Source organism: Bubalus kerabau, chromosome 10, assembly GCF_029407905.1.
Source record: "Bubalus kerabau isolate K-KA32 ecotype Philippines breed swamp buffalo chromosome 10, PCC_UOA_SB_1v2, whole genome shotgun sequence".
In the NCBI taxonomy this organism is placed as follows: Eukaryota; Metazoa; Chordata; class Mammalia; order Artiodactyla; family Bovidae; genus Bubalus; species Bubalus kerabau.
This window is the reverse complement of record NC_073633.1, coordinates 9,368,129-9,384,772: the sequence shown is the minus strand read 5'-3', so window position 1 is coordinate 9,384,772 and position 16,644 is coordinate 9,368,129. Positions and strand designations below refer to the sequence as shown.

General features: G+C 45.6%; 1 protein-coding gene across 4 annotated transcripts in view; it reads right to left on the bottom strand.

The window, feature by feature from the left end:
• Positions 1 to 1,724: 1,724 nt before the first annotated feature.
• ARL14EPL (ADP ribosylation factor like GTPase 14 effector protein like) overlaps positions 1,725 to 16,644 on the bottom strand; it is a 30,096-nt gene continuing 15,176 nt past the window's right edge. For all 4 annotated transcript variants that reach the window (XM_055536556.1, XM_055536557.1, XM_055536555.1 and 1 more), the window contains exons 2-4: positions 11,281 to 11,382; positions 8,288 to 8,427; positions 1,725 to 2,455 (exon numbers count right to left, since the gene is read on the bottom strand). In XM_055536556.1, coding sequence (XP_055392531.1) covers positions 2,233 to 2,455; positions 8,288 to 8,427; positions 11,281 to 11,373 — 456 coding nt within the window. In that variant the 5' untranslated portion in view covers positions 11,374 to 11,382 and the 3' untranslated portion in view covers positions 1,725 to 2,232. The remainder of the gene's footprint in view (positions 2,456 to 8,287; positions 8,428 to 11,280; positions 11,383 to 16,644) is intronic.

Genomic DNA, 16,644 nt, shown 5'->3' with positions numbered 1-16,644 from the left:
GGGAGTTGGTGATGGACAGGGAGGCCTGGCATGCTGCGATTCATGGGGTTGCAAAGAGTCAGACACGACTGAGTGACTGATCTGAGCCGTCTAGACTAGTAGTCAGAGAAGGCAATGGCATCCCACTCCAGTATTCTTGCCTGGAAAATCCCATGGATGGAGGAGCCTGGTGGGCTGCAGTCCATGGGGTCGCTAGGTGTCGGACACGACTGAGCTACTTCCCTTTCACTTTTCACTTTCATGCACTGGAGAAGGAAATGGCAACCCACTCCAGTGTTCTTGCCTGGAGAATCCCAGGGACGGGGGAGCCTGGTGGGCTGCCGTCTCTGGGGTCGCACAGGGTCGGAGACGACTGCAGCGACTTAGCAGTCTAGTAGTGTTCCTCACACCCAGGACTCCTGCAGCCCTGGTGGCATACACGGAGAGAAGAGCTACAGGGGGAGGGAGATCACTCCAGGATGTGGCCTGGAGCCCCCACCCCCTGGAAATGGGAAACTGGGGGTGCGCGGGGTAGTGAGAGCTCTGCACGTCCCCCGCTCCCCTTCCTTGCACTTGTTTCAGGAACAGTCCCTAGGCGAGCCCCCAGAATGGCTGGGTCCAAACTGAAGAACTGAAAGGGAAATTTGATCACTTGCTATCTGGGGAGATGTGGGCATGTTAGGGAGGCACCCTAAAAGGAAGACAAAAGGAATTCCTCTGGCTACATGCCTGGATGGCTGAGTGGAGTGGGGGGTGGTGGAATCTAGGGGTCCTGGTATCATGTTATGGACTTCCCTGGCAGCTCAGACAGTAAAGCGTCTGTCTACAATGCAGGAAACCTGGGTTCAATCCCTGGAAGGGATCAGGAAGATTCCCTGGGGAAGGAAATGGCAACCCACTTCAGTACTCTTGCCTAGAAAATTCCATGGATGGAGGAGCCTGGTGTCCATGGGGTCACAAAGAGTCGGACATGACTAAGCGACTTCGCTTCACTAGTCTTAAGGTGCAAAACACCAAGGTTGCCAGGGCTTCTGTTTGTCCTTAACCGAGTCATTTTAATCTTACTGGGTCTAAGTTTCCTCAATTGTATTAAAAAAAAAAAAAAAAAAAACAGACTGTTTTTAGTCGCTAGACTCTGAAGACAGGACCAGCTGTGTTCTACGCATGGCTCCATCTCCGTGCCTCGCACAGAACAGTCTCTTGGTTATAATCTGCTGACAAACCCCTAGTTAGACAACCTGGAAGATTCCTTTTAGACTTTAAAATTATATTATCCTAAAATAAGTAATGAAACAATTCACTTGGTCAGTCATTTACAAAATAACGATTATTCTTAAAGGAAAACATAATCTAAGCCAAAAAAAAAGGACCCCATTTCTTTTGACTGGTCTCAGGGCTGTGTGCCCCTGATGGGCATTTCAAAGGATCTGACTTGGGTGATTTGATTTCTTCCTCCCAGGGCTGTGATGGTTAAAGGCAGTGAACTGGAAGCATAGAGCACAAAGTTGAGTCTGGAAAACCCAGTAAATTCTGTGAAAGAGAGTCAGTTTTCCGGCTACATATACAGGAATATCGGCGTCACAGCCTGACTTGCAGGATTTTTGTTACTTTAGTCTCCTTTTGAAAAAATATTCTGAAATACTGATCCTGAAATGAAAAAACAATGTAAACTACTGACCTTTAGGATATTCAAGTCCTGTTTCCATGTTACAAGTAAAATACAAATTTTTAATACAAACACTGCCAAGTATTAACAGATTTTATTGTTAAAACAGTAACAACAAAAAATGAGACTACGGGTATGCAGTGCCATGTCAATCCAAAGAGCAGTTCTGATCTAGAACTGGCAATGTGTAACTAACTAAGCGTAACTATTATAAATGTATGACTCTACGTTCTATGTCAAGACAAGCTCTCAGCTACAGAATTCTGAAAATCCTCACACTCCATCTTCCAAGGTCCCAGCAAAGGGGAAAGGGACTTTTAGTCTGAAAGTAAGAGTAGTGATGGAGGTGCTGGTACTGATAACCACCCCAGGCCTCGCTCCTGGGTTACCAGGGGAGGAATCTGAGACATCAGAGCAGGAAGGTTGGAGAAGAGGGGCCCGTTCCACACGGCTCTGTGGCTTCAGAGAACATGCGTCTTAAGTTACGTTTTTAAACACTGTTTCCCCCAGCCCTAAAATGCATCCAGGAAAAAGAAACTGGCTTAAACGCAAAGAAGAGAAAACCGATCCGCCTGCAGGGCTGCGTCCTAGTCGGGGATGTCAAACGGCTGCGCGCTGATGACCTCCCCGGTCTCGGTGACGATGGCGTCGTAGACCCAGCGGCGGTTGCAGCGGCACTCGGGCCCGCACTTGTTGGAGTTGCACTTGGGGCAGGGGTAGAAGCAGCCCAGGCAGTTCTTCTCCAGGCAGTCGCACAGGTCCGCGTCGTTGCAGATGAGCCTGCCGCTTTTGTCGTACTTCTTCATGACTCTGCAGAGGAAAAGAATAGCGCTAGCAACCTGCCGAAACAAGCTCCCTTTGTTCTGAAGAAGCAGAACCCTAAAGATGACCCAGCCACACTCCAGAACTTTAGAAGGCAGTATGTCCTAGGAAATTCAGTCCATACACTGCCTGACCAACGCAGTCAGGCTGTCACTGAGAGTGGTGCTCCATCCTTCCAGCATGCTGGGGGCGTGATAGCCAACTGCAGCCAATTGTGAGGAGGAACCGACTGAAAGCTTTCTTCTACAAAATTTCACTTAGAAATATAACCATTCTTAATGGGATTTTTTCCTACTACATTACATTCTTTTTTTTCTTTCTTAACAAGAAGCACTCCATACACCTAAAACTGGGCTTCACCTGGCGGCTCAGTGGTAATGAATCTGCCTGCCAACACAGGAGACACGGTTCCTTCCCTGATGCGGGAAGATTCCCCGTCATGGCACTAAGATGGTGCACCAGTCACTGAGCCTGTGCTCTCGAGCCTGCGAGCTGCAGCTGCGGAGCCCGAGCGCCACAACTGGAGAAAAGCCCACACAGCAACCAAGACCCAGAATAGTCCCAAATAAATAAATACATCAAATAAAATTTTTTTAAAATAGTGGTCTACTTTTACAAAAAAGGAAGAAGGGACTTCCTGGTGGTCCAGTAGTTAAGAATCTGCCTGCCGGTGCAGGGGACACAGGTTTGATCCCTGGTCTAGGAACTAAGACCCTACACACTGTGGGGCGGCTAAACCTGCCAGTCGCAACGACGGAGGCCTGAGCACCGCAGCACCGTGCTCCCCAAGAGAGAAGGCACTGCCGAGAGAGGCACTGCAGCTGGAGAGCAGCCCCCGCTTGCTGCGACCAGAGAAAGCCCGTGTGTCATGGCAAAGGCCCGGTGCAGCCAGAAATAAATAGATTTTAGAAAGAAAAAAAAGCACTGTAGTGAACACAATCACATTTCGAATGACTCAAGATAAGCATCAGAACTGTTAGTTACTATTCTGACATCACTAAGAACAAAAACAGGCAGTTATCCATGAAAAGATGCTCAACATCACTCATTATCAGAGAAATGCAAATAAAACCACTATGAGGTACCATTTCACGCCAGTCAGAATGGCTGCGATCCAAAAGTCTACAAGCAATCAATGCTGGAGAGGGTGTGGAGAAAAGGGAACCCTCTTACACTGTTTGTGGGAATGCAAACTAGTACAGCCACTATGGAGAACAGTGTGGAGATTCCTTAAAAAAACTGGAAATAGAACTGCCTTATGATCCAGCAATCCCACTGCTGGGCATACACACGGAGGAAACCAGAATTGAAAGAGACACGTGTACCCCAATGTTCATCGCAGCACTGTTTATAATAGCCAGGACATGGAAGCAACCTAGATGTCCATCAGCAGATGAATGGAAAAGAAAGCTATGGTACATATACACAATGGAGTATTACTCAGCCATTTAAAAGAACGCATTTGAATCAGTTCTAATGAGGTGGATGAAACTGGAGCCTATTATACAGAGTGAAGTAAGCCAGAAAGAAAAACACCAATACAGTATACTAACGCATATATATGGAATTTAGAAAGATGGTAACAATAACCCTGTATACGAGACAACAAAAGAGACACTGATGTATAGAACAGTCTTTTGGACTCTGTGGGAGAGGGAGAGGGTGGGATGATTTGGGAGAATGGCATTGAAATATGTATAATATCATATATGAAACGAGTCGCCAATCCAGGTTCGATGCACGATACTGGATGCTTGGGGCTGGTGCACTGGGAAGACCCAGAGGGATGGTATGGGGAGGGAGGAGGGAGGAGGGTTCAGAATGCGGAACACTTGTATACCTGTGGCAGATTCATGTTGACGTATGGCAAAACCAATACAATATTGTAAAGTTAAATAAAATTAAAAAAAACAAAACAGGCAAACTGAAGACTCCTCTGCTAACCGTCTCCTGAGGCCATGGCTTCTGTCCCTGTCTCATTCCGTTTTCCACCCAGTGTGGAGGCAGGACATTCTATATGAGTGGAGAACACTAGAGAGCTACCTCGTGATTTGCATCCGCTTGATGCCTTCAGCCTCTACAAGTCCAGGAAGCAAAAGTCTTCCACCAGGACTCTGCCACCCTCTCAAAACCAAACCATTCTGAAATAAATCCTGCAATACGGAGCTGCTTGAAACCCTGAGAATGACAAAAGTACCTATGTAGGGCCTGTATCCATTATTCCCAGCTGAAGTCAGACAAGGCTGTGAAACTCTGACCTTCTGCACCCACGGTCCCCAAGCATTACCTCCGCTTCCTGTTAGCGGAGAAGGTTAAGGGTCACTACACAGATTTGCCTGATCATCTCAATTTAGCAGGACAGCCTTCCGATGAGGACTTACACTGGAAGCATTTCATCTGAGGAATGAGAGCGCCTACCCCCAACAGGAAACTCAGGTGTCAGCAGCCAAGGAGATGGAGAATCTATTATGGGAACGACAGGGATGGGGAGTCACGCAGCCGGCAGAGAGCCCAGCTCAGCCTCTGTCCTCCCTGTGCCTTCACCCAAACACTCCCCACCATGACTCAGACGTCAAGACGGATCCTAGTTGCCTGCCCACCGATGCTATCTATCCGCTCTAAGAGTCTAAGCTAGCCTATGTACAAAACTGTACAAGACACACATGCACAGATCAATAAAACACACGTGCCCACTGCCCAGCTTAATGAAGGGGTGTTGCGTCTTTGACATCTTCTTCATGCGCCACCGGCTGCATCCCTCCACTTGGCCAAAAGGAATCTCATCTCCTTATTTTACTTTTTCTGATGCCATATGCATCATTCAGATGCAACATTCAGAAAACTAAGATCATGGCATCAGGTCCCATCACTTCATGGCAAATAGATGGGGAAACAGTGGAAACAGTGGCTGACTTTATTTTTCTGGGCTCCAAAATCACTGCTGATGATGACTGCAGCCATGAAATTAAAAGACACTTGCTCCTTGGAAGAAAAGTTATGACCAACAGAGACAGCTTATTAAAAAGCAGAGACATTACTTTGCCAACAAAGGTCCATCCAGTCAAACCTATGGTTTTTCCAGTAGTCATGTATGGATGTGAGAGTTGGACTATAAAGAAGGCTGAGTGCCAAAGAATTGATGCTTTTGAACTATGGTGTAGGAGAAGACTTTTGAGGGTTCCTTGGACTGCAAGGAGATCCAACCAGTCCATCCTAAAGGAAATCAGTCCTGAATATTTGTTAGAAGGACTGATGCTGAAGCTGAAACTCCAATACTTTGGCCATGCGAAGAACTGACTCATTAGAAAAGACCCTGATGCTGGGAAAGGTTGAAGGCAGGAGAAGGTGGTGACGACAGAGGGTGATGAGATGGTCGGATGGCATCACTGACTGAATGGACATGAGTTTGAGCAAGCTCCGGGAGTTGGTGATGGACAGGGAGGCCTGGCGTGCTGCAGTCCATGGGGGTGCAAAGAGTTGGACACGACTGAGCAACTGAACTGACTGATGCCATATGTGTATGTATCTCCAAGCACTCTGCATTTTCCCTTCTGTAATTTTCTTTTAGAATTCTATATCATGATTTGAGATTCATCCATGGTAGTACATGTAGCCATATTCAAATATTTCTACGTCTATATGTATTCCACTGTACAACTCTAGCAGCTACTCATCTTTTCCATAATGGAGAGGCATTTGGATTGTTACTGCTTTATTTTCTTTGCTATTGCAGAGATGAGTTTGTTGAACATGTATCCTGTTGTATGTGTATGGGTTTTTCCAGGATACACACCCAGGAGTGAAGGTGTTAGGTCATAAGGTACACAGGCAGCAATGCAAGCTGTTTTAAAATAGTGGTTGTCCTATTTTACACTGTTTCATGTCCCATGGCTTCATCAACAGTGATCTCAGAAGACTAACTTTTTACCCACCTGGGCAGTGCAGCACTGCCCACACATCCTGAGTGTTCACTAGCCTCTTCGCGTGTCGTGTGTGTGTGTGTCTAGTCGCTCAGTCGTGTCCGACTCTTCGTGACCCTATGGGCTGTAGCCCACCAGTCTCCTGTGCCATGGGAATTCTCCAGGCAAGACTACTGGAATGGGTTGCCATGCCCTCCTCCAGGGGATCTTCCCAACCCAGGGATCAAACCCAGGTCTCCCGCATCACAGGCCGATTCTTTATCAACTGAGCCACCAGGGAAGCCCAAGAATACAGGAGTAGGTAGCCTATCCCTTCTCCAGGGGATCTTCCTGACCCAGGAATCAAACTGGGGTCTCCTGCATTGCAGACAGATCCTTTACTGGCTGAGAAAGCCTTTTCTTCTATTCACTGTTTGGTTCATTTTTCTCTTAGGATGGTTATCTTTTCCTTCAGAAATAACTTCTCCTACCATGTGATATCTCTCTTGTTATTTTTAGGGTATCTTGCAAAGGGCATTAACTCTTAATTTTAATGTAGTCAAATATATCAACTTTTTCTTTATGGTCTTCTTAATTTATGCCTCTGATGTGCTAGCAATAATTGAATTTATGATACTTCTGTGCCCTTCTGATACTTGAATTCATTCCTATGGGTATATTATTTCTCCTAATCGAAAGGGATGGAGTAAAGGGACAAAGTAGGTGATTAAACTGTTAACCTCACTAGAGGACTGTAATGAAGAAAGAAGTATGGAAGACCCCTGTAAGTTAATGATCACTGAAGAAAGCAGGTTGGCTTAACCATAAAACCAAGCAGGCTTGCTTAGACAACCACCATGTAACAACAGCATGAGACACGCCCCCAAACAATGAAACAGTGGTGGCCCGAGACCTGCATCCTGCCCAGGGAGCACAGGAAGCTGATGAGCCCCAGCACGTGCTCTCTGGATACATAAAAAGCAACGATTTATGGAAAGATGACATTTCCAAATGAAAGGCCCTCACTGCACTGAGACCTGACATAATTTTTCCACAGTGCCATGATAGTCCTGGCTTGACCCTGTAGGAACAAGAACACTCCCCTGCCCAGCCTGGAGGAGGAGCTGATGAGACAGCTAAGGAAGAGGAAGAAGGTGGTCTCGCCTTCCTCCTCACTTTTCCTTTGATTATAAAACGGTAGCCCACTAAGTTCTCGGGGCCTGGCACCCTCTTGCCTGCCCGTAACCCTTCCAACATCCTATTCTAATGAATCACTTCTTACCTATCTCTTTGCCTCTCACTGAATTCTTCCTGCACTGAGACACAAAGGACCAGAGCTCCTTGGAGCCCCTGAAACTCCACCTCGAGGTTGCATAATATGCGTGTGCTTGGCCACCTCAGTCATGTCCAGCTCTCTGCAACCCTGCAGACTGTAGCCCACCAGGCTCCTCTGTCCATGGGATTCTCCAGGCGAGAATACTGGAGTGGGCTGCCATGCCCTCCTCCAGGGGATCTTCCTGCCTCAGAGGCTGAACCCATGTCTCTCATGACTCCCGCACTGGCAGGCAGGTTCTCTACCAATAGCGCGACCTGGGAAGCCCTTCATAATTATATAACTTTCTTAATTTTAATCATCTTTCATACTACATCTATTACTCCAGTGCAAGGAATTCTGAAGCATGTTTTTAAAAAATTGATGCCTCATTGGCGATTACAGGCTATTTCTTGAAATTGCTAACTTCCAGACATATGGGGTGATACTGTACTTTAGAAAATACATTTTTAGTATACATGCTACTGAAGCGAACACGGAAAATACATTTTTCAATCATAAAAAAGAGGCCACCTGTAATTACTTTATCAAGGAGAACTCATGCATTTTATAATCCCACAGATCAAATATAATAAATCTTGATCTTACTTGGAGTTTACAGAAAAATACTCGTTCATCTTTGACATTCGTGCTTTCTTTTTTTGCTGCCTTGTTTCAGGATTAAAGTCAGCTACCTGTGGTCCAGGATTTTGAAATGCCAAGCATTTTAACTGCCGCTCTATCTGTTGCTACAAAACAAATAAAATGTATTAGTAGTAAGAATCTGATAGTTTTATCTGTTTTACATTGCATCAAGATGAAGTTTCTGTAACTTTTACCATAATAGCATGACAGTTCAGCTCTTTTACCTAGAGAAATAAACAGTTTAATCTGATTAGTTTCAAAAGATGATGTAAAATTTTTCATATTAGGTCATTCTTTCTGAATAAACAAATACATAGTGTAAAACTACATATAATTGAAAAATAAAAAACAAGGGGGAACAGAAGAATTTCCTTTAAACCTGGAAAACACCCCTTGGCTTCAAAAACTGGTGGGGATGAAGTAAAAGCCCTTCCCCCAGGCAAAGTGTCCAGAACACAGTGAGAGCACAGCACCAGAGCCCTCCATCCCCAAGCTCAGCAGAGGGGCACCCAGCCTCTGGGGTCTAATACCCGACGATCCGAAGTGAAGCTGATGTCATTAAGAACAGAAATACAGTGCACAAGAAATGCAATGCACTCGACTCATCCTGTACCCAGTCCATCCCCCGCCTCAGTCCATGGATAAACTGTCTTCATGGAATCAGTCCCGAGTCCCAAACGGGTTGGGGACTGCTGCTCTAGGGACGTCTCCAAACTCACTGCGCTGGGGGTGTGGACCCCACCAGGGTGCGGGTGCAGAATACAGCCACCCGAGGGACCCTCTCTCAGTCAAAGCCAGGTTGCAAGACGACGACTCTGGCTTGAAAGACTTTCTAGCATGTTAGTAGAAATTTTCAAAATACCTGTTTGGGGATATTTATAATTTGAATTCCCACTCCAGTACTTTTGCCTGGAAAATCCCATGGATGGAATGCCTGGTGGGCTGCAGTCCATGGGGTCGCTAAGAGTAGGACATGACTGAGCGACTTCTGTTTCACTTTTCCCTTTCATGCATTGGAGAAGGAAATGGCAACCCACTCCAGTATTCTTGCCTGGAGAATCCCAGGGATGGGGGAGCCTGGTGGGCTGCCGTCTATGGGGTTGCACAGAGTCAGACATGACTGAAGCAACTTGGCAGCAGCAGCAGCAGCAGCAGCAGCATAACTTGAATTGGAGAAGGGAAATGGGGACCCACTCTAGTATTCTTGCCTGGGAAATCTCATGGACAGAGAAGCCTGGGAGGCTACAGTTCATGGAGTCACAAAGAGTCAGACATGACTGAGTGACTAACACAAACACATAATTTGAAATTGAGGCTTCCCTGGTGGCTCAGTGGGAACAGAATCTGCCTGCAATGAAGAAACATAGGTTCGATCCTTGGGTTGGGAAGATCCCCCGGAGAAGGGGACAGATACCTATTCCAGTATTCTTGCCTGCAGAATCCCATGGACAGAGGAGCCTGGTGGGCTACAGTCCATGGATCAAAGTCAGAAACAACTTACCAACTAAACAACAACAAACTGGAAAGGCAAGTAATAAACATGTTTCGATCAATCCTGAGAACTAGTTCTGATCATGCAGCACACATATCAGGAGGGAAGGCAATGCTCTTTCAAAAGTTCTTAGAAGAAAGTAATCTGAGTTGCCCCAAAACACTCAGGCTAACCCATATATGAAATAGAACATTTCTAAACCAAGGGGAAACTTTCAATGTAACAAATTAGTAACAGAACCTCAGACTTTTCTTAGAAATAAGTCTAGTCACTCTAAAATAACATGGGTATGTTTCTTTAAATTTCATTTTGGTTGGTGTGTATGGCTTTCTCTTACAACCTTAGGAAACAATTCTATATTTAGATATGCTGCTGCTGCTAAGTAGCTTCAGTCATGTCTGACTCTGTGCGACCCCATAGATGGCAGCCCACCAGGCTCCCCCATCCCTGAGATTCTCCAGGCAAGAACACTGGAGTGAGGTGCCATTTCCTTCTCCAATGCATGAAAGTGAAAAGTGAAAGTGAAATCGCTCAGTCGTGTCCAACTCTTAGCAACCCCATGGACTGCAGCCTACCAGGCTCCTCCATCCATGGGATTTTCCAGGCAAGAGTACTGGAGTAGGGTGCCACTGCCTTCTCCATATTTAGGTATGCTATGCTAAGTCACTTCACTTGTGTCCGACTCTGTGTGACCCCACAGACGGTAGCCTACCAGGCTCCCCCGTCCCTGGGATTTTCCAGGCAAGAACACTGGAGTGGGTTGCCATTTCCTTTTCCAATGCATGAAAGTGAAAAGTGAAAGTGAAGTCGCTCAGTTGTGTCCGACTCTTAGCGATCCCATGGACTGCAGCCTACCAGGCTCCTCCGTCCATGGGATTTTCCAGGCAAGAGTACTGGAGTGGGGTGCCATTGCCTTCTCTGATATTTAGGTATAGGTGTGTAATAAACACAGCTTAGCATGATCTACTATTCTCTGAAGCACAACAAGGAATTAGATGTCTCTGCTCAAACCCTGGCTCTACCACTCTTACTGGGGTGCTTTAAGAACATTCCTACTTCTTCTAAGACTCAGTTTCTCCTTTTGCAGAATGGATTAACAATAGTATCTTATGTTAAGGGTTAGGTGTGTTAACCTGGGCCGAGTTTTCGAGCCAGGATAGCATACTATCCTGGGGGAAAAAAACACAAGGATTTGTTACATGAAAATACTTGACCATATTCTTGGCAATTATTCTACTCCAAGGGTAGGACTTTATCACACAGGACACTGGGAACTGAGAGGCACAGAGGGGACAGGGGAGATGAGAGCAGCCTGGCAGTGAGCAGGATGTGGATGAGGGAGCAGAGATCCTTCCCGTGGAATCCTGATGGGGCCACCTTCCCACCCAAATCCAAGGCAACACAGAGACTCCACACGTTGAGAACGCCCCAAATACCACGGAATCATAGTATCCATGTGCCATACCAGTTGCTTCTGTCCGATCTGACAGTTTTTCTCAGAAGTTTGACCTGCAGGTCTCTCTTGCGTGGAATTGGTTTTTCCTGATTGTTCAGTCATTTCTGATCACTAAAGAGAAGTAATTGGAAAAAATAAAAACACATTAACATCATATATTCCAAGTAACTTAACCCTGTGACTTTCCTGCTCTCTCCCAACATCTTACTCTCTTCTCAAAGCCAGACTTACTGGAAAAACCATTGCTTTCCTGGCTCTTAATTTTTCTTTACCACTCACTCTTAAATCCTGCATCTTACTTCTCCAGAATGCTTTACTGATGTCTTCTTGGCCGGGTGTTCAATGAGCAAAGTACCTTTGACAGTTCTTAGCATCGCAGACCTCGCAGGAGCAGGCAACCCTGAGGCCATCCACTCCTGCTCAAGAGGACTAGAAATTCTTAGACCTGGGTTCTTCCCCCACTTACACTTACTTCCTTGAAAAACAGTAAGATGTGTTATCATACACACATCCTCAGTAACTTTGCGAACATCTCTGCTCCCATGGTTTCATTATCACATCTTCCGAAATCATTGCCTGGGTTGCCTCCAAAAGCCCTAACTTTCTCACTCAAGTTTTCTGACAAATTTCTAACACAATTTGTGGTAAATGGAAACAATCAGTTTTCCATACAACTCAGCTGTTTACATGCCTGTAATTTACTTTGAAATACTTCAATATATGTACAAGATGTCTCTGCAGACACACGTGTGTATGTGTGTGTGCACGTGCGCATCTTAGGTGAAGCTCACACACGGTGCCAATGACAAATGCCCACTCTGAGCTTCTCTGCAGTGTTCTGCCAGAAAGGACCATGCTCCAGAAATGGTACTGCCACCCTGCTGGCTCCCGCCTCTCTCATCAACCACCCATGCTGGGAGCAGGGCACTGTTTCTAACAAAGGACCTGAGCGTTATGCTCAGTTATGACCAGTCCATCCTCACTACCGCTCTGCCTCTGCCTGCCAACCAGAAATTCCAATCCCACCAACACCTCTGCATTCTCCCATGTCCAGGGCCACTAGATGTGCACTGTCCACTCTTGTATCCCCTCTCCAGTTCCCAAGGTAGGTTAGAAGTCATGTTGACTTTTCTTTCCTAACATTCCTAACACTGACTCTTCCTTTCCATCCTGTATCAGGTGGTTGTTGTTTAGTCACCAGTTCATATCCAACTCTATGACCCCATGGACTGCAGCACGCCAGGTTTCTCTGTCCCTCACCATCTCCTGGAGTTTGCCCAAGTTCAGCCCCATTGAATCAGTGATGCCATCCAACCATCTCATCCTCTGAGCCCTCTTCTGCCTTCAATTTTTTCCCAGCATCAGGGCTTTTCCCAATGAGTCAGGTAGAAGCTACCCGAAAGACAGCAATAATAGTAATAGCAATAATGACCAAGATGAGTATAATGTTCACCTCGGTCTGACTAAACTTCCGCCTTTTTCTGACTCTATGCCTTGACCTCCCTTTTCTTACATCCTTTCTTCAGAAAATGTGTCATTGTGAATTCTTTCTCTACTCCATTGAGATGTAAATCTTTTCCCAGCCTCCTAAGGCCAGTTTTACAAGCCCAGAAGGTCTTTCTCAAGGACTATGAACTATCCCTTTGAAATGTTATCAGCCAGAAAGACCAGACACCCATTTGCCAGTCTCTGAGAGAAGGCAGAGAAGCCTAACTCACTCATTGGTGGAGTAGTGAGCGCCGGTTAGTAAACACAGGCGGCCTAATCACAGAGAACATTTGCAAGCTTTGGAATTACTCAATGTGCTCAACACATCCCATGGATCTCGCCCCTAAAATCCTCTAATATTTCACTCCCACGTTTATTTCAGTGCAGTTGAGTTCAGACTGAGTTCTGGCTTTCCTTCTCTATGATAGCATGGTACAGAATCTACTTTGCCTGTTTCACTTGGTCAGGTGCAGTTTTTGCTTTGACACTATCCCATGCAATTTCACATCAGCCAGACATTCCCAGAGAGCGTTTCTCCAGCTATCTGGAGATAAAACCATACGGAGCTATTTTAAAATGATCAATTCCTTGTCAGATGTCAGCCCTATTGGGGTGACCACTTGTGGAGGAAAATCGTGATGATTGGCAATAATTAATAAGTTCTCCAGATGAATCATCCTTAGGAAATTACAGGCGGTTAGGATAGGTGTAATTTTCTTCACTCAGTTTTGCCATCTCATCCTATAACGACTGCCCACAATTTCTTCCTACCCTAAATTTACCCAGAACATTGTGGTCATGTTGATATTTTTAAATCAGAAATGTCTTTATCTGATTCCTATGAAGACTTCAGTGACTCCCCTCTGCCAATAACATCTCACATCCCTGGCATATCAGTGAAGGTTCATCGAAATGGACTCTGGTGACCTATCTAGGCTCACCTCCCCACATTCCTTCCCTTGGGCCAAAGCTACTGAGCTACCCACTCCTGTTAACATCCCTCCCATCGCTTACCTAATTCCAACCTTCCCCTTTGAACCCTGGTTTATCTCTTTATTCCAAGAAGCCTCCCCATCACTCTCATCCTCAAAGAGTCCTTTCTTTCTTGGGCTCAGTTAGAAGCTTCCTCAAGAAAATTGCCCCCAGAGGTGTCCTAAACCTTCTAGCTTCTTCATGTAACAAATTTTCTTCCATATGGGAATAGTCATGACTTTATGATCATCTTTGCAGGCAAGAACATCTGAAAGAGCATCCATTTAACTGCATTGGGAAAAATGAGTATTTTATGCAAATCCTCGACCCAACATGTCTTTAAGTCCTTCATGAAATAAATGTTCAGTTCAGTCGCTCAGTCATGTCCGACTCTGCGACCCCATGAATCGCAGCATGCCCGGCTCCCTGTCCATCACCAACTCCCAGAGCTTACTCAAACTCATGTCCATCGAGTTGGTGATGCCATCCAGCCATCTCATCCTCTGTCATCCCCTTCTCCTCCTGCCCCCAATCCCTCCTAGCATCAGGGTCTTTTCCAATGAGTCAACTCGTCACATGAGGTGGCCAAAGTATTGGAGTTTCAGCTTCAGCATCAGTCCTTCCAACAAACACCCAGGACTGATCTCCTTTAGGATGGACTGGTTGGATCTCCTTGAAGTCCAAGGGACTCTCAACAGTCTTCGCCAACAGAAATGTAGGTCTCCACAAATAGATTAGATTAGGGGTAAAACTTACTCCTTCTTGCTCTGAATAAAGCAAAAGGAATTTTTAGTAGAATTCCACCAGGTCCTAAAACTGTAATTGGATTTTAGTAGGAGTCCAAAATACCTGTCCCAGGAAAAGTAATAAAATGGTTCAGAACTCCATTTATTCCCCTGCTTGGCATTTCCCATGCAGGGGTTCCTAACCAGAGAAGGAAAGCAGGGGACCCTTGAACTTGGGATGAATAAAGAATACCTATTTATTTTTACTCACCTTTAACTGAAATTCTGATATTTCCTTTTATTACAAAAAAACCAACAAACCACAATAGTGTTAGTCACACTTTTGACAGAAGTTTTTTATAACTCATTATAGTTGGGGATATGTCAAAATGTCATTGAGACTCACCATCTCTTCGAAATGATGGTAGATCTCATTTGACACATTAATAATAAAAAATATGCATGATAAGTCACCTGAGTCTTGTCCAGTTCTTTGCAACCTTATGGACTGTAGCCCACCAGGTTCCTCTGTCCATAGGATTCTCCAGGCAAGAATACTGGAGTGGGTTGCCATGCCCTCCTCCCGGGGATCTTCCCAAACCAGAGATCGAACCCATGTCTCCTATGTCTCCTGCATTGCCAGGAGGGTTCTTTACCACTAGCACCACCTGGGAAGCCCCAATAAAACATATATCACCAACATAAACTGTTTTTTTAACATTTTGGTAAGTGTATTTCAATATGATTGGTTTTCTTTGTAACCTTATAAATTTTTTTCTGTATGATTAAAAACATCATTCTGGAAAAAAAAAAAAAACATTCTGAGAAATGGCCCATAGGCATCCATGACACAAATAAGATTAAGAATACTGGAGTGGGTTGCTATTTTCTTTTTCAAGGTATCTTCCCGACTCAGGGATTGAACCTGCATCTTCTGAATCTTTAATGAAAGGCAGATTCTTTACCACTTAGCCACCTGGTAAGCCCAGTACATAGCTGCTGCTGCTGCTGCTAAGTCGCTTCAGTCATGTCCAACTCTGTGCGACCCCAGAGACGGCAGCCCACCAGGCTCCCCCGTCCCTGGGGTTCTCCAGGCAAGAACACTGGAGTGGCTTGCCATTTCCTTCTCCAACGCATGAAAGTGAAAAGTGAAAGTGAAGTCGCTCAGTCGTGTCCGACTCAGCGACCCCATGGACTGCAGCCTACCAGGCTCCTCCGTCCATGGGATTTTTTCCAGGCAAGAGTACTGGAGTGGGGTGCCATTGCATTCTCCAGTACATAGCTAGTACTCAATAAATATTTCATAAATATCATGCTAATAATGCTAATTATTAGGCTCCTACTATGTGTCAAGCACTTTGTTAACCACCATTCTACATATATTATTTCATTTAATTCCACTACTGCACTCTGAACTAGATACTGCTATCCCTGTTTTACAGATGAGGAAACTAAGGCCCAGAAAGATCGTGTAGGCCACACTGATTTAAAATCCAGATTTGTCTGACTCCCTAAACTATGCCCTTTTCAGGAAGTTACACTGCTTCAAGCTTTGTTTTTATGATGACCACAGGGTATCATTTAGGGATTGGATATAATCAACCTGAGCCACACGGAGCCTTTTCAATCAAAGCTGGACTAGGAACAGGGGAAGATGCATTTAGATCAACTCAAGTCTGCCTCCTCCCACCTCTCTGTCCCAGCACACACCTCCAAGATGTGCTGGGAAAGGGGTCCCATCTCAGACACATGAGCCATAACTGACCTCAGGATTGGATTCAGAAGTCAGCTGAAAAGAAGAAAGTTACATACAGATCAGTTCAGCTCAGTTCAGTCACTCAGTCGTGTCCGACTCTTTGCGACCCCATGAATCGCAGCACACCAGGCCTCCCTGTCCATCACCAACTCCCGGGAGTTCACTCAAACTCACATCCATCGAGTCAGTGATGCTATCCAGCCATCTCATCCTCTGTCGTCCCCTTCTCCTCCTGCCCCCAATCCCTCCCAGCATCAGAGTCTTTTCCAATGACTCAACTCTTCGCATGAGGTGGCCAAAGTACTGCAGTTTCAGCTTTAGTATCATTCCTTCCAAAGAAATCCCAGGGCTGATCTCCTTCAGAATGGACTGGTTGGATCTCCTTGCAGTCCAAGGGACTCTCAAGAGTCTTCTCCAACACCACACTTCAAA